The sequence below is a fragment of the Equus quagga genome, chromosome 4 (genome assembly GCF_021613505.1).
Source record: "Equus quagga isolate Etosha38 chromosome 4, UCLA_HA_Equagga_1.0, whole genome shotgun sequence".
NCBI classification, from domain to species: Eukaryota; Metazoa; Chordata; class Mammalia; order Perissodactyla; family Equidae; genus Equus; species Equus quagga.
Window position 1 is genome coordinate 94908447 of NC_060270.1, and position 22162 is coordinate 94930608.

Genomic DNA, 22162 nt, shown 5'->3' on the forward strand with positions numbered 1-22162 from the left:
GGACTTTTTCATACTTGATGTCATGATACCTTCATGAAATCTTTGGGAGATATTCAAGGATTTTTAGCCCCATTTTACAGATGAGCAAGCTTGAGGCTCAGAGAAGTTATCTGTAGCTGGTAAGTGACAGCCAGGATTTATAATCAGTCTTCTGACTTCTTTCCACTAGGTCACAGTGTCTTTACGACTTGATTGAGAAAAAAATGTGTATACATTTGTGTGTGCTTTTGTACATGCACACTAAAATGTTAAGTGTCATATGAATATAGTCAAAACTAATGAGATGGTACTTTAGAGGCTGAAACCTCAGGAAGATTCATGAGGCTGGGTCTGGATCTGGAGCAACAATGAGTAAGGCTTGGAGGAGTGGCTGGGAAGGGGGAGAAGTTGGGAGAGTAGTCGGAGCAGCGGTCAGTGGTAAGGCTACATAGTTTGTTTAGGAAACAGTGAATAGATGAGTCTGACTGGAAGTAGTTTAGAGCCAGTTTATGCAATATTTTGAAGGCCAGGCTATGGAATTGTCATTTTAGCTCATTAACAATGGTTTGTGAAAAAAGCGGGTAGTTTTGGATGAACATAGAAATATTTCTATTTAAAGGTCACAGGAGTTAGATAGTTTCCTTGGACATTTTTCACATAGTGATATATCATGATTAATTAGCCACTCAAGAGCAAGTGCCTTTGACAAAGGGAATGTAATGAAAAATCAGAAAATTCAGACTAATGGCTCTCCATTCATGTGATTGATTGGCAGCCTGTTTATTCCCTTATTCCATTCAAAAAGCATGTACTGAGACCTTTTGATTTACAAGTTCTGTTCTAGCTGTCATCTGGTCCTATACTGGGAAATAATAGATCAACAGAAAATTTCAATAACTAATAAAAACTGTTCATTAGGAGTTTTGTGTCTCTCTCTTTCCCTCTCGCCCTTTACCCCTATTTTGAACTATCTGGATTCAACCATTTCAGCTCTGTTTCTTTTGGCTGTAGAGACAGAAAAGTGCTTGGCTCGTTTTTTTAGCATCGTATATTTTATGAGTTTAATTGATAGAAAAAATATGCCCAAGTGACGTCATGTCTGAAGGGTAAGAGAGAGGAAACCTAAAACCCCAAATCTTGGTAAAGTTCTGTTAGCCTAGACCTTGGAACCATAAAAGGCTAGTACAATTCAGCCAAATTCTGTAACATATCCAAGTTGGCATTGCATTCCAGTTGGGTTGAAGCCTTACATTAGCTTAGCTTCCAAGGCAATTCTAATTATGATTCTTTATTTATAGGTAGATATTAGTTTGATATCTGAATAGTTAGACTGTTAGAAAGTACTTTTTGTAAGAGAGAAAAATACACCTTTACTTTTTCCTGTTGCTGTTAGGACCCAGATGTTGCAAATCTCACAAATAGTGGCATGGAAGCCCCACAGAAGATTTTCGAAAAACCTTTTTTCCCAGACTGTGGTAAAGCCTGGTTAGGTCAGTTCAGGAAACATTCCTTCAAGGTTCTGAAGTAATATATTGTCTGGGGATAATATAAGCTCAGAGGGAGAGGCAGACGTGTACATAACCCACATACAAGAACATGCCAATGTCTAGAAATAAATATATGTTGTTATGACAATAGATGGTTGATCAGACTTATTTCAAGGCATCGCTGGGTGAACAGTGGCTTCCATTTTGGTGTTTCCTAAATGCTTGGTGCTTTGCAGATTTAGATCTTTGAGCGAATCCAGTATTTGACCGTATCTAGCTTCTGCTCAGGAGTGGTGCTCTTTCTCCTGTACTCCCCGAATTATAGACATACTGCTTATCATTCATTCTTATGTTTATCACCTATTGTTATTTTTTTTTAACGTACTGCTTTTACTTATTTATTTTCTTTGGTAAGAAGACAGCATGAGATCTCCTCTCTGAAACAAAGGTTTAAGTGTACGTTACAGTGTTGTTATCTGCAGGCGTGATGGTGTGCAGCAGATTGACTGATGAGCGGTTCCTCATTTTGCCCTTCCCACGGCCCCAGCAACCACCATTCTGTTCTCTGCTTCTATGAGTTTGACTGTTTTTTAGTTACCTCATAGAAATGGGCTCATACAGCATTTGTTCTTCCGTGACTAGCTTATTTCACTAAGGATAACATCCTCAGGGTCATCCATGTTGTTGCATATTGCAGGATTTTCCTCCTTGTTTAATAAGGCTGAATAATATTCCATTGCGTGTGTTTACCACATTTTCTTTTTTGTAACTTTTTATTTTGATATCACTTAAAACTAAAAACATTGCAAGAATAGTACAGTGATCTCCCTTATGCACTTTACACAGTTAAGTGATTGTTAACAGTTTGCTCCCTTTACTCCACCTTTTGCACACTTGTTCTGTAAAGACTTTTTTTTTCCCCGTAAGCACTTTTTTAACCATTTGAGAGTAGGTTACAGAATCATGCCCCTTCACACCTAATTATTTTAGTGTAGATTTCCTAAGAACAAAGACATACTCTTACATAACCATGGTGCAATTCTCAAAATCAGAATATTTTAATATTGGCACAGTTTTTTAGGTTAGCATATTTAGTTTCATCAATTATTGTTTGTCTTTCATAACATGTTTTCAAACTCTGTCCAGGATCCAATGCAATGATGATTTATTTTGCTTTGTAGTTGTGTCTGTGGTGTCCTTTAACTTTGAACAGTTCTTCACCCTTTCTTTGTCTTTCATGACTTAATATTTTGTGTGCGCGTGAATATGTAGTATTTTGTTTTTTTCTTGAGGTGTAATTGTCATATAATATTGTGTAAGTTTAAATTGTACAACGTGTTTGTTTTTTATTATGTTTTTTAAAATGATTTTTTCCAGGTTTTTTTTCCCCCTTTGGAAGATTTGCCCTGAGCTAACATCTGTGGCTGATCTTCCTCTATTTTGTATGTAGCTTGCTGCCACAGCATAGCTAATGAGTGGTGTAGGTCCATGGCTGGGAACCGAACCTGTGAACCCAGCCACCCAAGTGAAGTGCACTGAACTCAACCACTAGGCCACCAGGCCAGCCCCACACAACATGTTCATTTGATACATTTATATATTGCAGTATGATTAACACCAAAGCATTAGCTGACTGTCCTATCGTCACATAATTATTATTTCTTAACCGCATTTTCTTCATCCATCTGTTGATGGACATTTAGGTTGTCTTGGCTATTGTGAATAATGCTGCAGTGAACGTGGGAATGCAGATGACTCTTTGAGATCTTGATTTCAATTCTTTTGGATGAATACCCCAAAGCCAGTTTGCTGGTTCATATGGTAGTACTATTTTTAGTTTTTTGAGGAACTCCAGACTCTTTTCCAAAGTGGCTGTACGACTTATATTACCACCAACAGTGTAGAAGGGTTTCAGTTTTTCCACATCCTTGCTAACTGATCTCTTGTTTCTTCCATAATGGCCATCCCCACAGGTGTGAGGTGATAAATCATTGTGGATTTCGATTGGCATTTCCCTGATGATCAGTGACGTTGGCCATTGGTATGTCATCTTTGGAGAAATGTCTGTTGAAGTCCTTTGCCCATTCTTTAATCAGGTCATTTGTTTTTGTTGTTTTTTGTTTTGCTCTTGAGTAGGCGGAGTTCTTATCTATTTTGGATATTAACCTCTACTTTCTCCCAATCTGTAGATTACCTTTTTACTCTGTTTCCTTTCCATGCAGAAGCTTTTTACTTTGGTGTAGTCTAACTTGTCTATTATATTCCTAAACATGAGGAACTAGTTCAGAATTACTGTAGCTTCCTTTTCTAACTCTTTACAGTGAGTGGTGGGTTAAGGACAGCAAAATGTGACTAACTGGAACTGTGACGAGCATTGTATATAATTCAGATACTAACATGTACCTGGCCAGAGGAATTCCCGTGTATCCAGTCCGTCATGAAGCAGATCCGAGAGAGCTACCTCCCCACGTTTCCTTTGCCGACCTTGCCACTCTTTTGCCTTCTGGAGTCAGAAATGCAGGGTTCACTTGCCTTGTCATTTATTAGAAGAAGTCAACTGGTTGGAGCTCACTAATCAATTAGCCATTCTGAGCGGCTTTGAAAACAGAAATTCCTTCCCTCCCCACAGCACCTGCTGCCTGTGTTGTGCAGGTGGAGCTGCTTGCTTGTTGGCAGATTCATTGCCACACGTGACGTAGGTGATGCAGTTGTTGCCATAGTACTAAACAGGAAATGTGTTGTATAGGTTTCTGGAAAGATATATGAAAAAGTTAGTTTTTTATGCCTATTACTCATACTAGTGTTGACTTATTACTTCTTCACTTATTATTTCATATACGTATAATGACTGTGCATAAAATTAACACCAGAGGTTAGAGTCATTTCTGTTTGGTTTTGATCTCAAGTCGGTTTTGTAATTTCTTTCTTTCCATGTTCACAGAACTTTGTGAATTCTAATTGGCCGCTCTTCCAGGATAGTCTCTCATCTTTGAACTCTAGGGTAACAGTTTTATTTCAGTGCTTGACAAGATAGCAGGCAGTTCTCGCACTTGACAGAGAAGAGGGCCTGAGGAATTTGGTGGTGTTAGTTTCCCTGCAAAGTTTTTGTCAGAATTGTCTCTTAAAAAACAGGATTTCCAGAAAACTCGTGAGACCTCAAAATATAGCCCTAAATATCCCTTCCCCATTATTTTTTCTACAAACGGCAGGAGTGCCCCAAATTAGACTCAGGGCTGTTTTTGACCTCTGGGAACCCCCCTTTTGTGTCCAGGCATCCAGAGCCCCAAAGCTCTGCTTGCCCATTTGAAGAAAGAAGGGTTCTCGGGAGGCGGGTAGGTAGTCCTCCCCAGTGGCCCAGGCATTGGGTCACCTCTCCCTCTTAAATATTTCATTCCCTTGGTTTTCCCTTTTGGAATCTGAGGGAGTTCCGTCTGATCCTCACATCTCAGGCAAAATGTGCAGAGTTACAAGAGACCTACTTGTTTCAGGACCTCTTTAGACCTGTTCCTGTCACCTTGAAGGAATCCTTACACTTATTCAGAATGAATATGTTAGGCAGACAGTAATCGGCAAATATCTGTTATAGGATGTGAGTGAAAATATTGGAGTCTGGAGCTCTGTAAATGCTCTCATCCATCAAGGCAATGAGGAGACTGGCAAAATACGCCAGAATCGGCTTTTTCAGAACTGTAGAAATTAAAGTCTTTCAGTAACCTGGGAACATCTATTCAGGACAAACAACTGAATCTCAGTAAGAACAGCTTAGCTTTGTGGCATTTTAGCTTGCGCTATTCCCCTCCCTCCCTCTCCAGTTCCACAGAAGCCTTGAAAACCATGCACCGGGCACACCATTAGCCTGGCAGCCACTGGAGGAGGCAGAATGGAATTGGTCTTTGCAAGCCCCTCCCCCTCCTCTTGCTTCTCCCCCTCCTAGATTAAGCTATGATGGAGCATGAGATTTGAGAACTACTAGTGAAGAAACCAGTTTTAAGACTCAGTTAAGAGAATCTGCACCATCAGCTGTTGGCAATATCTGCAGTCACTCAAGACGTATTCCATGGATAGGACAAAGCTCGTCTGCCTTAATGTCCAGAGGAGACCCTGGAGTAAGTGGCGCTGCCTCTCATGGGGGCCTTTTCAATATACCACAGTGAACTGGAGGGATAGTCTCCAATCTGGCTCTGCTCCAATGGTCTCTATTTTATATGAAGTTTCGTAGTAGCCTCAGAAAGAAAATATTATAGTACTTGGTTTCACTTTATGTAATTCTGTAACAGAACACATGCTCAGTTTACCACAGAAGCACTCGTACCTCCTACTGAGTCACCGGCTTAATGCCTGTAAAGCTCAGGTCTTTGTGGAAGGTGTATTCAAATAGGTAGACTGGGATGATCAATGCTTGTGAAAGGTGGAGATAGCTTAGCCTCAGGGGCTGTGGCATAGAGCCGGGTATGGGGGGCCTTATCTACTCTTGCAAAGATAGTGTATCGAATCGTATTTATTTGTGTTAACGTGAGGATGCAGCAGCACCTTGTAATGCAATATTTGGCTGTTATGACTAGTTGCATTTGAGCTGTTTGAATTTTTAATTGGCGACTGATTATTGCTGTGACTTTCCACCCCTGCCTGAGTCAGTGTGACTTGTACACTTTATAGAGTTTGGTGACACTCATCAGTTACCCTCATCCTTTTTCTGTGGGAACTGTTAATCATTGTATTCAGGTTTATCGACATCCAGGTGGACATTTGCAGCACCAGGGAATAAGATTTCAAAGCTTAGTTTTCTTGATGATACTTAGTTCTTTGGTTACATGTGTTATGGTAGAGTTTGGCCTCATCACAGAAACTTGAAACTGCTTTATAAGGGAGATTAGGACCAGCTTTCTTCCTAAGAGCCTTCTAGAAAGCCTTCGTTAGGGTAAGTGGGAAAAGCATTATGATCATATTATCTAGTTAGCCTTCTGTCTTCAGGTGGATAGAAACCTAGACCATCTACAAGAGTTCATTTTTTCATGCAACTTTTTTCCCTTATTTGGAAAGTAATACACTTCCATTGTAGAAAATTTAGAATATAGACAAAAATAATGAAGGGAAGTATCTTGTAATTCCACCATTCAAAGAACCTTAAGATGAGTATGTTTTAAATCTGCATTGGTATTTCACGTTTATGTTCATTGTCACGTCACATTTATGATACTCTTGTCACAATTTGTCCATTCTTTTTATGTTTACTTCTTGAGTTACAGCCCTATTTGGAAACAACTTTCATATGCCTAAAGACAGTTACAAGAGTAGGTCCATTTTAACTCAGTCAAATCTGGCTTGATTGAGGAAAAAGGTTGGCTATACCTATATGGGGATTTTAAGTATGATGCTTTGCAAAAACAAGTGTTCTCCTTTGAGAAAGTGTGACTGTTATCACTCCACCATATTGTGCTTTGCAGGTGTGTGTACTGATATTGAGTTCATTTTATACGTTATAACACGCATGTGACAGAAGGGCTGGGGCTGGAGTGGACAGAGAACATCTTAATTCAGGGACTACAGTATGTACTTATCTATTGCTTCCTAAACTAGATGGTAAGCCCTCAAGGGCAGAAGCAGCATCTTTATCTTTCATTTTCTCTTAGCACTTAGTAGAGTTTAGCATAAACAGTAGGTGCTTAATAAAACTAATGTTGGGGCTTCATCATTTGGTTTGATTTCCTCTGGCTGGTGGAAAGCACCAGAGGTCACTTCTTCTAGATTGCTCACCTTGTCCAGGTGTCCTTGTTCTGGTAAAGCAGATCCAGTCAATGTTAGTCCTAATTCTCTTGATATTTTAGAGTCGACTTGGGGGATCTATTAAAACCAGCTCCTCTGGTGTTTTTTGTATGGTATCAACACTGGTGCATGAGAGCTTAACTTATCCAAAAAGTAAAAAGGTAGTCAGTTACTCAGGTAATAATTAAAGCAAATAAAGCAATTATCTAATTAGGTAAATTGTCAAATTCCACAAAATGTGCATGCTGAAGAGTAGATTAATGTACATGCTAACTCATGGTACAGTCCCTAAAATCTAGCCTTGGAGATTTAAGGTGATCCTAAATTAAGTCTTTAGCAAATACCTTGTAAGTGTGATATTTATCAGGGTACATTTACTTAATGGGAGAAAATTCTTTTAGAGTGAGAATTCTGAAATATAGAGCAAAATTTCCTATTAAAAAAAATACTCACTTTCCTGGGAAGTGATATAGGATAAAGATTTCAAAAGAAATCTTTGCCAAGTGGATTCGTTGCTGTGTTCTGCAGAAGATGCCCAGATGCTGCTGCTCAGCCTTAATCCTTCATGGTGAAATAATTTTGGGGGGAGTGGGAGAAATGACACCTATATAGGACTGAAGCAGAAAATGCTGTCAGGATGACAGCGTATAAACGTTTGACAGGGAACTCACCAGCACATATGGCTGTAGGTGGTAGCTTTTTCAAATGATAACCTGACAGATTGTCGATGAGTCAGATGGAGAAACAACTTGTAGAAAGTGACTGTCCTGAATCCCAGTGGGGAGACTTGGGGTCTTGACTGGTCTCATCTCTTACTTCTGCTTGCTCTGTAGATGTAACTTCTTTGGGCTTCTGTTTTCTCATCTGTATCAGAGAGGTTGGCATAATTGATATCACAGATCTCCTTCAGCTGTCAATGCTCTGTTTTTTTGTTATCGGTTGTGGTGGTGTTTTTTTATTTATTGTAATGCCATGATTTTTAAACACAAGTTCAAATGTTGCCTTCAATTCCCACTCTATTTTTGTAGAAACCAAAAATTGGAGAAAAATAAATTTTGAATACCGTATACTTTAGAGAACAGATTATTAGCTCTATTGTTTTTGTGCATAGAATATCATTATTAAATAAAATACATTGTTTTTATTTATTGACATATAGTGTATTTTCTAAACTCTGTTAAATATTGATCAATATGCTCGTGCTGTTTCATATTAAATACATTTTAAATGTTGATCCAGAATATGTATTTGAGATTGACCACCGACTACAACAAATAGTGCCTTTTGTGTTAATATTTAGTAAGTAGGGTATTATTTTAATTAATTTTTGCTGGTTTCTGGAAATAATGCAAGTAATGACAAAGACATTTTGGCTTCTTAGAAAGAGTCTTATTTTAATATAGCTGAAAAACTGGATTAAAAAATAAAAGAACCTACTATGTTACTTTACACCTCTTTGGTAACACCCTTAAATGTTGTGAGTTTCGTCTACTTGCTGGAGTCATTAAAATTTGTTTGGAAGTGATGCAGAGACATGCGACTGTGGAGAATGATTTATCGCATCTTCCTTATAGTTTTCTGTAGTCAGTGTATCTCCTGCACATAAATCTAGTTCAGCAAAGGGCAATTGATGCCCTTGAAATCACCTTTTCTTTTTTCTTTAACTTAATCTTAGATGACTTTGTTTTACACTAGTAGCCGTTGCTTTAGATTCAATATGACACTCTCTCTCATTGACTATTATATACCTAACAAATGATTCCACTAAAGAAATGTAAAACTGAGGTTAAAATGAATTAAGAAATGTAGAGGAAGGGAAAGAACTTCAGATGTAGACTAAGAAGGTCACGTATCCTTGGGTCCAACTTGGGTCTGTGTGGTGGTTGTTTAAAGATGCGCCAATCTCTGTGAGACATCCATCAAGTGAGTTAGCAGTCGTTCTCAGGCTGAGGTAATGGCAATGACACAGATTGTAATTTGGAGTTTAGATGTTGAATTGGGCTTACTAACACCAGAATCTGAGTTTGTATCTTTAACTTTGTTTTTGCATTCCAAATTGAATTGGGCCAACTTCCATTGTTGAAATTTTATTTCCTCATGAGAACAAAGCCAGAAGTCCTCAAATAAAGCATCCTTTATAACTAGCATGAGCAAACCGAATTTTACACACTCAGGTGTATTGGGGCAAGTGACTTATTGAAGTGCTTTTCAGAAATTTATTTGACTCATTAGTAGGCTTATGTGAAAGACTCATCTTCTATTTGATAGTTTTTGAATAGAAAAAGAAATTTAAAAGTACTACTCAGGCGCTGGCCCCATGGCTGAGTGGTTGAATTCTTGAACTCCACTTCACTGGCCAAGGGTTTCACCGGTTCGGATCCTGGGCGCGGACATGGCACTGCTCATCAGGCCACCTTGAGGCAGCGTCCCGCATGCCACAACTAGAAGGACCCACAATTAGAAAATATACAACTGTGTACTGGGGAGCTTTGGGGAGAAGAAGTGGGGGGAAAAAAAAGATTGGCAATTGTTGTTAGCTCAGGTGCCAATCTTAAAAAAAAAATAAAAGTACTGCTCAGCTGAACAGTTTCAGACAAACCTGTGAATTCAGTTTTCAACTCTTAGCCTGCACCTGTGGGACTTTTGAAAGCACTTAATATTAATCATACCTTTCTTTAAATTTTTTAATTACTTCAATTCAAGAAGGAAGGCCAGCCTAGAGGTTATTTTGTGCTGTATTTGTCATTGGCTCTCTCTGTAGAAAAGTAGTTGACATCTTTTGAAATTTGCTTTTATTTTAGGCTTAGAGTTGCAGGGCGAGCTTACCTGTGTTTCCATTCTGAGGCAATAATTTAAAGTTCATATTGAAGCCCTCAGTGTCATCGTCTTTTCCACTTGCACTGTGTTACATTGTCACTTCTTTACTACTTGCAGGCTCTGATAAATCTCTAGCCAGGAGAACTAAGGCTTAGCAATGTAGGGCCTCTAGAATGAATCCTAACATTGAAACATCTTAACCCTGTGAAATAGCAGCACGTTTCCCGCTAAGTTGCAGCTACCCTACCAGGCTTTAGGTGAGGGATCAGGCTGTGGGGACATTTGCTTAGCTAAGGTTTTGCATACCATTAAGTTCCACCATCACAGGCTGATATCAAAGTTGTTAATATATGGCCTTGCCTGGACTTAAATTCTGAAGCAAGGACTCTGGAGAGCAGTAATGAGAAGGTGCAGTTAAAATAAAATTGGGTCAGATGGTTGGAGGTCTACATACAAGCTAAGTGTCACCTCTTCGCTTGTTTGCAAATACAGTCTGCATGCGTATTGCCTCAGATCTGTGCACACTCAGCATGGCCTACTGATTAGGAGCCTGGGGTTATTGATGAGTCTCATGTACAGTCCGATTTGTTACATGCTGTGAGTGGGGTTGAGTTTCAGTGTCCATGGCTATCTGGCCTGACAAGATGATGGCCAGTACAGAGAATCATGTAGCCCTCTCAGTCTGTGGAAATAACTTTGTGGTGATGGGTTTGTTGATGGTGTATTTGACCTGCAGTCCTCATTTAGGTGCAGCTAAAGGTAGAGAACAATGTCCATTTTTTAATTGTGTGTGCCTGTGCTAAGAAAATCTGTATTTTTATAGAAGTTTCCCTTTTTATTTGTAGATATAATACTTTGCCAAGCAGAAGAACTCTGAAAAATTCAAGATTAGTGAGTAAGAAAGATGACGTACATGTCTGTATCATGTGTTTACGCGCCATCATGAATTATCAGGTATGTGGTTTCTGATCGTTTAAAAAATCTGAATTCTTGGGCCAGCCCAGTGGCACAGCGGTTAAGTGCGCATGTTCTGCTTTAGCGGCCCCAGGGTTCGCCAGTTCGGATCCTGGGTGCGGACATGGCACCGCTTGGCAAGCCATGCTGTGGTAGGCGTCCCGCATATAAAGTAGAGGAAGATGGGCACAGATTTTAGCTCAGCGCCAGTCTTCCTTAGCAAAAAGAGGAGGATTGGCAGTGGATGTTAGCTCAGAACTAATCTTCCTCAAAAAAAAAAAAGAAAAAATCTGAATTCGTCAGACTTAGATCTCGTTCTCTTTGGTTTCTTTGTATTATTATTGTATTATTTCTATTTGAATTAAATATCAGGATTTAATGAGGTTCTATTGAAAAAAGATCTGATTCATTCTAATACTCAAGATTTAGTCCATTGCCCTCATATTTTAATTAGCATTTATAATTTATAATGTATTTAAAAGAAAGGCATTCTCCTCCTACATGGATAAACCTGTCTAGCTTACTTGGTAGGTATTTGTGACCATTAAACACAAGAGTAAGCTGCTGGTTGTGGGCAGTAATGGAACAACTTTAGAACTCTAGGAATGAATAGACTCACACACTGGGTAGGTCAGTGGTTCTCAAAGGTTTATACGATGAATAGGAAGAAATTATAATTACTGTCTGTTGGACCCAGTGGTTCCTGATCTGTAAAAGAAGCACCTGGAGGATGCTTGTTAAACATACAGAGTCCTCCTTCAGGTGATTGTGCTGCAGGTTCTCCTCACTCTGAGAAACGCTGGGGGAGACAGTGCAGTGTCGGGGTTGAATTAATCCTAACCACAAAGTGGAAGTTAGAGCCTGGAGTGTCTAGGGTGAACTGACAGGGTCAAAAGAATAGTTAGAAAAGCAAACCAGGGGTTAGAATTAGAAAAACATAATTCAAATATAAAAATAGGATTTGATTTCCATTGATATGGAAGTGACAGATGAATACAAGTAGAAATGGACAATAAATACATAGGTAGACAGTTGGTATTAGAGTTCAAACCCAACATAAGGGTGCTGAATTGAATTTCAGAAGGGAAACATGCATTTATTCTTTCAGTTGATTAATATTTTTTGAACATTGCCGGACAGACCCTGTTCTAGACACAAAGACATTAAATAAATAAGTGCCCCATGGAAGTTACTGTCTAATGAGGGGAGACAGATGATAAATAAATTGGTAAACAAGATAGCATTCCAGATAATGATGATGATATAATGAAATGAAAGCTAACACTTACATAATGCTAGCTAATGCATAGTACTTCCTATAGGTCTAGTGCTTTTAAACATATTAATTAATTTAAGCCTCACAACAGTCCTGTGAGATTGGCAATATTACCCTCTGCATTTTACTGATGAGGGAACTGAGACATGGAGAAGTTAAGTAATTTGTCCAGGATCATATGGCTTGTAAGTGGTGGAGTCACATTTGAACCCAGAAAGACTGGCTCCAGAGAACTATGACTAAGTACTGTAGAAAAAATGACCAGGAAATAGGAGTAGGAAGTACTGAAAATATGGGTTCAGTTTTAAATAGGCCAGCCAGGAAAGTGTCACTGCGGAGATAACATCTAGTAACAACTTCAATGTGAGAGAACAAGGTAAGGGATATTAGGGAAAGAAGATTCTAGGCAGAGAGCAGGGTAAGTGCAAAGACCCTGAGGCAGGAATAAGTCTGGTGTGCTCAAGGGCAGGTTGGTTGGATCAGAATGAGAAAGAAGGAGAAGAGTAGAAGATGAAATCTGAAGTTGACTAGGGGTCCAGATTGTGTAGAGCTTTATAAGCCCATGAAAGGACATTGGCTTTACTATGAGTAGAAAGTTATTTAAGGATTCTGAGGAAAAATGTGACATGATCACTCTGGCTTCTGTGTTTAGGATTGACTTTGGGGAACAAAGACAATAGGTGGTAGAACATTTAGGAGGCTGTTGCGTTAATTTTAGGTGAGTGTTAGTAGTGTCTTAGACCAGGATTATAGAGTAGAGATGATGAGAGGGGGCCAGATTCTGGTTTTATTTTGATGGTATAGGCAATAGCATTAGATATGTGATGAGGAGTAGAGGGTGGCTCCAAGGTGTCTTGGGCACCTGTAAGATGGAGTTGCCATCTACTGAAATGGGGAAGGCTGCAGGATCAGCAGATTGGGGAACTATGTTGAAAGGTTCTGTTTGGGGATGTTAACTTTGAGATGCCCATAGACAGCCACATAGAGATCTTAAGTAGGTGGTTGGACATGCTAGTCTGGAGGTCAAGGCAGAGAGGTCTGGGCTGGAGACACAAATTAGGGAGTTAATAGATGGTATATTAAGCTATGGGAGTGAAGGAGATCAACAGGGGTAGACAGAAAAGCAAAGAGGTGACAAATAACCCTGGGGCACTCTGTCTAAATGTCAGAGAGATGAGGAAAACCTAGCTAGAGAGACTAAGAAATAGCCAGGAAGTTAGGAGCCAAGAACAGGAAATGTTTCGGCAAGGTAGTTCTCAGCTCAGTGACCAATGCTTACGTGACTAGTGTCATATAAGTTGAGGGGTGAGAGTTGGCCATTGGCTCTAGCAGAGTGCGGGTTGTTGGTGAGCTTGGCGCAAACAGTTTCGTTGGAGTGGTGGCATGAAATGCCTGGTTGGAGTGGTTTCAAGAGACATTAGAAGAAGAATCGGGAGACCATGAGTGCTTTAGAGAAAAACCATGAGTGTTTCTCTAAAGGATAGCAGAGAGATGAGGCAGTAGCTGGACACAGGTTGTAGGATCGAGAGAGATTTCATTGTTGTTGTGTAAGTTAAGAGAATTTTCGTCATGTTTTTATGCTAATGGTAATGAATCAGAGAGGGAGAAATAATGATGGGGGATGGGAGACTTGCTGGAGCATCTGATGTTCTTGAGTAGGTGAGAGGGAATGGGCTCAGGGACCCAAGTGGAAGGCTAGGCCTTGCATTGGAGTGTGAGAGAGTTCATCTTTAGGAAGAGGTGAGGAGCTAAGCCACAGATCTGTGTGGGTGGACTGATGTGATGGGAGCTTTTAGAAGTTTTTTTCTGATTACTTATATTTGCTCAGTGTAGTTGAAAAAGTTATGAACTGAGAGTGAGTTTGGAAGAGAATTAATAATTCCTCAACTCAGTAGAATCAAGAATGATTCTTGAGCCTGTTGTTGAACTTTGAACTTCGTTTTATAGAAGGATGAGCAACATGCCTCAGAACAAGGCAGGTTTTCCTAGGCTCTTGGTCCTGATAGCCATTGCCCAGAGACAGGACTAGACACAGTGATCGTCAACCCTTGGCTGCACAGTGAAGTCAGCTTAAAAAAAATTCAGATCCCAGGGCCCCGTCTTTTGAGGTTCAGAATAAATTGACCAAGGGCGGGTCCTGGAGAGTCAGTGTTTTGTGTTTTACTCTTCCAGGTGATTTTAATGAGCAGCCAGGATTGAGAACCACTGGGCTGGAGGCTTTTTACCATTTTAATAAAGAGAAGCATGTTGTTCATTCATAAAGAATGTGAATATGGTCCCTTGATAATCATGATTCCTAAAATTTTTCATAGAAAAATATGTTCAGACACTCATGTGCTAGAGACATAAATGCATTTATGATGGTATAAATTACATGAGGTAGAAACTTCAGGTTTTTGTTTTTTAGTCAACAATGGCAAGCCCCGGGTTGATTGCTAATACTTTGTTTTTTCCACCTTCATTTCAGTATGGCTTCAACATGGTCATGTCTCATCCTCATGCTGTCAATGAGATTGCACTAAGCTTGAACAACAAGAATCCCAGGTAAGCTTGCTCTGTAATGTGCAAGTCTAAATCTGACTAGGGAAAGCAGAGAGCTAGTCAACTCTTAACCAAGTTAGAGTGGAAACTGTCAAGTGTGGCTCTTCGAATTAAGATTGCCAGTAGACTCCTTGGCTGTGTAGACCAGCTAAGTTTCGTTCTTACATGTGGCACAGCTGAGCAATGGGTGACAACTCTAGCCCTTCGCTGTTCTCTTCCAGCTTTCATTCTTTTCGAGGCCCTGTTCTCAGCATCCTTGCAAAATTACCAAAATTTGTTGGAGAGCCTGAGGTTGCCAGGTTGTCAGAACTGGGGCTAGGAGAGTCTTGATACAGACTTAGCTACACCGCTTATTGCTGAAAGCTAACTAAAGCCACTCTCCCTTGTCCGCACTTCACTTGCAACCGTTATGTATGTAGCTTTTATTACCAAAGAAACGAACAAACAAAAAAATAACTGTGCATGCAGATTTCTTTCTATATTCACTTTCTCTAAAGGCCAGTGCCATGTATTATTCACATCACAGGTTACCTCTGGCAGCCTGTCTTCCTCAGTTTATTTTAGTCACTGTAATGTGTTTTCCATTCTGGTGAGGCATTCTGCATTTCCCACATGTTATTCTCTTTCATCAGATACCTTTGTGTAGACTGTGTATCTGCAAACTGTTAATTCAACTAAAAAATCTGATTATAAATTAGATCCTTTCTGATTTGGAATGCAATGCAAACCTTAAAGTCCTGTTTAACTGTTGAATATTATTATTTCAAATTTTTCCTGATTGAAGCTTTTGTGACTTTTTGATTGCTTCTTTTTCCCTGCTTTCTGCTCTGGGGAAGTCCTTATTCATTTTTCTTAAGATAATCGACATTGTGGATTGTCAAAACAGTCTTTATTTAGAGGTTGGCAATAGCTTTTATTCCAGAAAAGAGATGAAATACTGAAGTGATCTTATTCTGAAGAAACAATGCTGTCTTTGACACTGTTTTTGAAAACTTAGCGTGTATCTCCAAGATTCTTCTTCTAAGAATATTTCAGACGGAGTTTTATTTTCTTTTCTTGAGTCAGAGAAAATATTCTCATATTAGCACAGCTGGAGTCCAGCTCCTTTCAGGTCTCCTACATAGGAAGAAGAAATGATGGAGACTTGCATTATCATGGGAGATTTTCATGGCACTACCTGCAAATTCCTACATTCGAAATGTAGGACATTAATTTCAGTTGATTTTGAGCTTTTTTGGCAAATATTTTATCTCTGACTCTCAAACCAAAGAAAACATTTAACCAATGGGTTGTTTTCCTGAATATTGCCAAGTTTCCTATTTTCCTTAGCTCATCAATAAAACTTTTTCAACCATATTGTACTGTGTCACCTGATGATAGGACTAAAAGACTAATCTTCCCAGAATTTTCATTAGTGAGTAATTTGGAATTTGGGGAGTGGAAAACATGCCTTCCAAATTTGCTATCCTAGATAAAGCACATATCTAGAAGTTACTAAAGGTTTAAAAATGTGCTTTACTGTAACTATGTCTCAGTACAAGTTTAAAGGACATACACGGACAAATATTTTGTTGTTATCATATCCATCTTAGAAGGAAAGAACAGCTGATTCGTTGTGTCACTTTCGTTGATCTGTGTTTTTCTTTTTTCTTCTTGTTTTGACAGAACAAAAGCTCTTGTTTTAGAACTGTTGGCAGCCGTTTGTCTTGTCAGAGGCGGGCATGAAATCATTTTATCAGCATTTGACAACTTTAAGGAGGTAGGATACTCCATAGTTTTAAAAGAATGCTCATAGAAACATCTTTATTTGGACATCTTTAAATAGAAAGATTCACCTTTTGTGTGTGTGCGTGTTTTTTATTATTGAGATATAACTGACATATAACATAATAGTTTCAGGTGTACAACATAATGATTCGATACTTGTATATATTGCAAAATGATCACCACAATAAGTCTAGTTAACATCTGTCACCATGATTTACCTTTTTATTTATTCTAGGGCCTAAGGGGTATAATAGTTAATTTTCTAAGACATCAGTAAGGGAGAAATAATGAACTTTGTCTAAATATCTTAAATGGGTGCGTTAAGCTTTCTTTGGTGTCTCATTTCCAAGGAAAGTTAAAGACTATTTGCAGTGCTCATTTTCCTCTGGAGAATATGGACTAGCCAATTTGAAAACAGGTTTTGTTAAATGTATGTGGTTTTCATTGTGGTTGCTTTTTGAGCATCCACCATGTAAATTTTACAAACTCTTTCATCATTTTTATTTTCCTCAAATCATATGTATTATCATTGCTTTGGTGGATGCTATGAAACACTTATCAAATAAATATATACACTGATTTCAGCAGTTTGTGGTCTTAATCAGGTGACCTGTCCCAGGCAAACAGTACACCAGTAGACATGCATGGTTGAAAGTGGAAACTAAATCACTACCACAGAAGAAGCAATTACACATAGATCATATTAACCCGAGGACTCCCGCCCAAGGTATCGAGACGTCACCACTGCTCTACCAGCCAGTTTCCCTTGGTGGAGTGCTCATTACATGGCCGGGGAGAGTGCCTGTTTGTTCCCTAGTATGTGCCTGACATCTGAGGCTACTTTGAGGTGGGAAATTACAAAGATAATTGAAGGCACTTGGAGCCCCAGGTTACAGAAGGACCCTCAGCCCGATTGTGCCTTATCCTGGCAATCCCCTTGGATTCCAGATGCTGTTGGATTAAAATCCATATCTCAGAGGGACTTCCAGGCTCTCTCGTACCTTTCCTGGGACCCTCTGGAGTAGAACCTAGCTAGTATTTGTTGAGGACCTACTATGTCAGGGGCTGTACTAGGTACACACATGAAATCACTTGTTTCTCTAAGAACATCTGTGAGACGAGTATTAGTATCTCCATGTATAGAAGAATAAACTAAAATTCAAATACATTATTTGCCTGTGGTCACCTGGCTAGATAAGCGGCAGAGCCAGGATCAGGATTTGGTGCTTCTGATCCTGAACTTCCCTTTCAGGTGCCATTTGGGCTCAGTTGTGTGTGAATCTCCTGGAGGAAATCCTGAATTAGACAGGACCTTGGAGCCATTCCTCACACCCTACCCCCTTAATTGGACTCGGTACCCCCACTGCCAAATGTACTAGAGAGCGACCGGTAATTCTGTATATGGGCTGGGAAGCTTCAAAAATGTCACCAGGGAAAACAGTCCTCCTGCCTCTTTATTTGAATTGCCTCTCTCCCAGTTCCTGCTTTAAGGTTTTGATGTTATCCATTTTGTTAATGCCAACGATGGACACCACCAAATACTGTCTTTTTATCTATTCAGCCTCAGTGATAGTGAAAAAATATTCAGGTTCCAGGAAAATGTTGAAGAATAATAGTGAATCTTTAATTCATATTCTGACCTCCAAAACAAATAGAGACTTTAGGGATAAGAGTATATGAATGTTTGTCTATGAATGTTTTTATATAGCGTATATCAATACGTAAAACTTTACATTTATAAATAAGGAAGTATATGTTTGGGTGGAAGAGTCTAATCTGAAAAATGAAACAGCATGTGCCAATAATATAACTCCCAAATCTTTACCATTAGATCATATTTGAACACATCACACACCAAATCCTTCCCACGCTGGAAGCACTTACACTACAGTTATTGGTGACCTGATTATACTGCAGGTCAAATTATGTCCTAAAGTTATAATTGCATAGAATCAGTGTTAATTAAAGCCAGTAAATCATGAGATGAATGTTAAGTTTGTTTTCTCTTAGGTAAGCTATAATGTCTTTCTTATGCATAACAGGAACATAAATACTTGCAGAATTGAGTTTTAATTATCTCATGTCAGAATTGTATATGGTTTAGCCATTTGGGGCACAGTGTGTGCTTAGTTGGGGAAAAAAAAGTAATCCTACTAAATATAATTAATAGCTGGCTCTACTACATGAGACCTGAATTAATTTTGACGTTGAATTTTTAGAGCTTTAACCAAAATCTGCCTTGTTTCTGTAATTACTTATGAATGATGGTGGGTGTTTAGTTCTGATTCTCCTTGGACAAGCATTTACATCTTAGAGGAACCAATCCAAGTGGGAGAAGGGACAAGGACAGAGCTGGTTCTCTGTGTGCTGTTGGCCTGCATTAACCTCAAGCTCTGGTGTCTGTGTAGACAGACCAAGCAAAGGGATTAATCCTCATTGCCTTGTGAATGAGGACAGAGCAGGAGCATACCCCTGAGAAGCTTTATTCTTATGGATAGGTCAAAAGAGCATCAACCTGTTTATCTGTTTAATCTTAGGGTGAAAAAGGTGTTACTTGGTATTGATCTTGCTTTTTAGAAAAGTCAATGCCACTCACAGCCCAAAATCTTTTAAATCCCTTCCTTTTCTCTTTTTCTCCCATGTTTATGTGAGTGGATTCTTTTTTTCTTATACAACATAGTGAAGAGTGTACTCTTTAATCTTTTTAGCAAAAATGTCAGTGGAATCTTCTTGGTTTAGGGTGGTTTGGGAGCCAGCTGCTCCTGATTAGAAAGAGTCGTCCTTTTGATCTCAGATGCCTGTGCAGATAGGGTTTTGGTGAGTGAGTAATACCTTTTGAGCTGTCCATGGCAGACAGAGTACCATACTAGGTACCAGGATACCAGGAAGGAGGGCCAGAGAAGAGTCATTGCCCTCAAGATTGTTTGTAAAGCTTTTTATCCCATTTAGTAAGTTGGGATTCCCCCCAGCTCCTTAAGAGGGATGAAGGGATTATCCCTGTTTTCACTGGGAGGACTGGCGAAGGGTGGTTCAGCATCAGACATCAGTATCTATTCTTGCAAGTAAAGTAATATGCATTGGAGTAGCCAGACCCTTGAGGCTTTGATCATTGTTAGAACAGAGCTGAGACACCAGATGCTAAAAGGAAATTTAAAGACCACACATCTTAAGTATGTAGCAGGACTCTTCCCCCTTCTGCTTCTAGAGCCAACAAATCCATTCCTATTTGACCACTACTCATTAATTCAAATGTGAATTGAAGGAAGGTATCTTTTAGCTTTTGATAGATTTTTATGTATGATTACATCAATTTCTCATATTTCAATTAATATTCACAGCCCCAGCAAGTTTGGTTTCTATTCTTTTGGCAAAGAAATCTTGCTACATCTTAGAATATCTGAAGTACATGTTTTAGAAAAATAGGAAGCACTTCCAATTTAATGGATCTGTTGGTGGGAAGAATATAAACCAAAGACCTTGCTTTTGGTGAGTGTGGAGGTTGGGGCCTAAGCCTGATGTCACTGAGCAAGCACATACATCACCTCAGTGTATATGACAATAAATGAATTTTAATGACATAAGTTCAGATGGTAAACTTGTACCAGACATGTTTTGTGACATGCCTACTCATGTAGTGAGTAGATGAAGATTAAACTGTTGTCAACCATTATGCTCCTTGAATTCTTTTGTCTTAAAAATTTTTTTTTAACGGAATTAATATTGGTTTTGGTGTTGAAACATCTCCTCATAGAAATTTATGGTCCTGAATTGAGGACCACGGTGAGAACAAGGAAGTCATCTGGTTTTCCTTATTGGCTAGTTTAGCCATGTGGAAAGACATATTACCATCTTCCCTCAATTGATACTTTCTTAGTTACAAGGCAATATGTTTTTGAGCATTTGGCCTGCCGACAGAAAAAAATACATTTGGAAGTAAAGTTTACTCAGTATTTCTATTAGTTCAGGGTCTTGTTTGCAAGAAGCAGAAACTGACTCTAACGTACAGACGAAAGAGTTGATTGGAAGAATGCTGAGAAATGCATAGAGTTGACAAGGAGCCTGGAGAAACAGGCCTGGAAAATGGGCAGGCATTCCTAAAATGTGGCTAGACTCTCAGGCTGTGCCCTTGAAGCTGAGCCACCATAAACACTATTTGGGGTTCTGGTCATGCTTTTTCTTTTCTCCCAAATGACATGAACCATAGCTAGCAATCCATTGGGTCATAAAACTACTCTTACTGGTTAAGGACATCAACTAGCGCCCACTTTAGAGTTATAAATACTATCTGTAATCCAATTTCCCTTAGCAACCTTGAGGTCTTCTACCTGGACCTTGCTCTCCTCAGCTTTTCCTAGTCTTCTTAATTTTTTCCATTACGTTCTTTAATATATCTGAGAAATTGCCTTTAAGAGTGTCTCCCCGAAAGTGTGGCAAATAAGTGCTCCCATTTCAAATCAAAGGGGAGAAGTATGGAGACCCCGTAGACTCTGCAATGGAATAGCCTCCTCTGACACTAGTAATAAAACCCTCTGAGGGCTTGGAGCTACTAGCTCCCCCAGGCTGCTGAGAGATGCACCTGGAATTCATCAGAATTCCAAATCGATTATAACTGTGTTTTCATCTGCTTCCAAAATGACAGCATCTGGCTTACCAAGTAAGCCTGAGGCCTGAGTTTGGTTATTAAAGTCCCAACTCCTTCCCACTTTTGACCTTCCGTGTAGAGAGATGGAGCCTTGTGAAATGAGTCACTCAAGGCCACCAGCTCTCTTGTACACAGCACTCTTGGCAGTAGCCGTTATTTTTTTCGCCTTTTGCTAGAAGGCTTCCTAAGAAAGCTGATGTGGTTTAGCTACTGGGCATCTGAAAGCACTCGTGCTACACATTATTAAGTTGATTTAAGAAAGCCTGTCAAGTTTTATTTACAGTGGACCAAATTGGGCAGGAAGGAGAGCAGACATTTTGGTGTGCTTCCAGCATCCCTTGGAGTTTAATCCTACCTAATCTAACCTCTGGAACATTTGAGGGTATAGGATTATAAATCCAGCACAGGACCATCCAGATAACTCCGTCCGTGGTAAAATTGTCAACATGGAGAGAAGGGGACTTTTTTCAGTTTCTCACTAAACTAGAAGGAATGTGTTCTCTCAAATCTCAAATTATGGCAGCTACAGTTTTAGAGCGTGTGTGTATTTCACCACATCACTATGGCCAGAATTAGATTAATCTAATTCACCGAGAGTCGTCTTTGGCCAGCTCATCTTCCTACGATCAAGAAGCAAAAGCAGAGTAATTTTTTTTTTGGACTGTTTATTGACTCTTGCAGTTACTGCTTGTGCATAATAAATTATCCCAAACTTAGTTTTATTATGCTCATGGCTGTTGTGGGTCAGGAAGACAGGCTAGGCATGGCAGGGATGATTGTCCCTGCTCTATCATGTCTAGGGCCTCATCAGGGAAGAGCTGATTAACTTAGGGGCAGAATTCATTTGGAGGCTTCTTCACCCATGTAGCTTGTTTCTGGGCTGTGATGACTCAGAGGTTGAGCTTAGTGGAGCCTGGCAACCAGAGTGCCTCCATG

At 39.4% G+C, this 22162-nt stretch overlaps 1 protein-coding gene across 8 annotated transcripts in view; it reads left to right on the top strand.

The window, feature by feature from the left end:
• The window catches only part of FMNL2 (formin like 2), a 291924-nt gene that overhangs the window by 216252 nt on the left and 53510 nt on the right, over positions 1-22162 (top strand). For all 8 annotated transcript variants that reach the window (XM_046658831.1, XM_046658832.1, XM_046658830.1 and 5 more), the window contains 3 exons: positions 10892-11000; positions 14744-14820; positions 16483-16576. In XM_046658831.1, coding sequence (XP_046514787.1) covers positions 10892-11000; positions 14744-14820; positions 16483-16576 — 280 coding nt within the window. The remainder of the gene's footprint in view (positions 1-10891; positions 11001-14743; positions 14821-16482; positions 16577-22162) is intronic.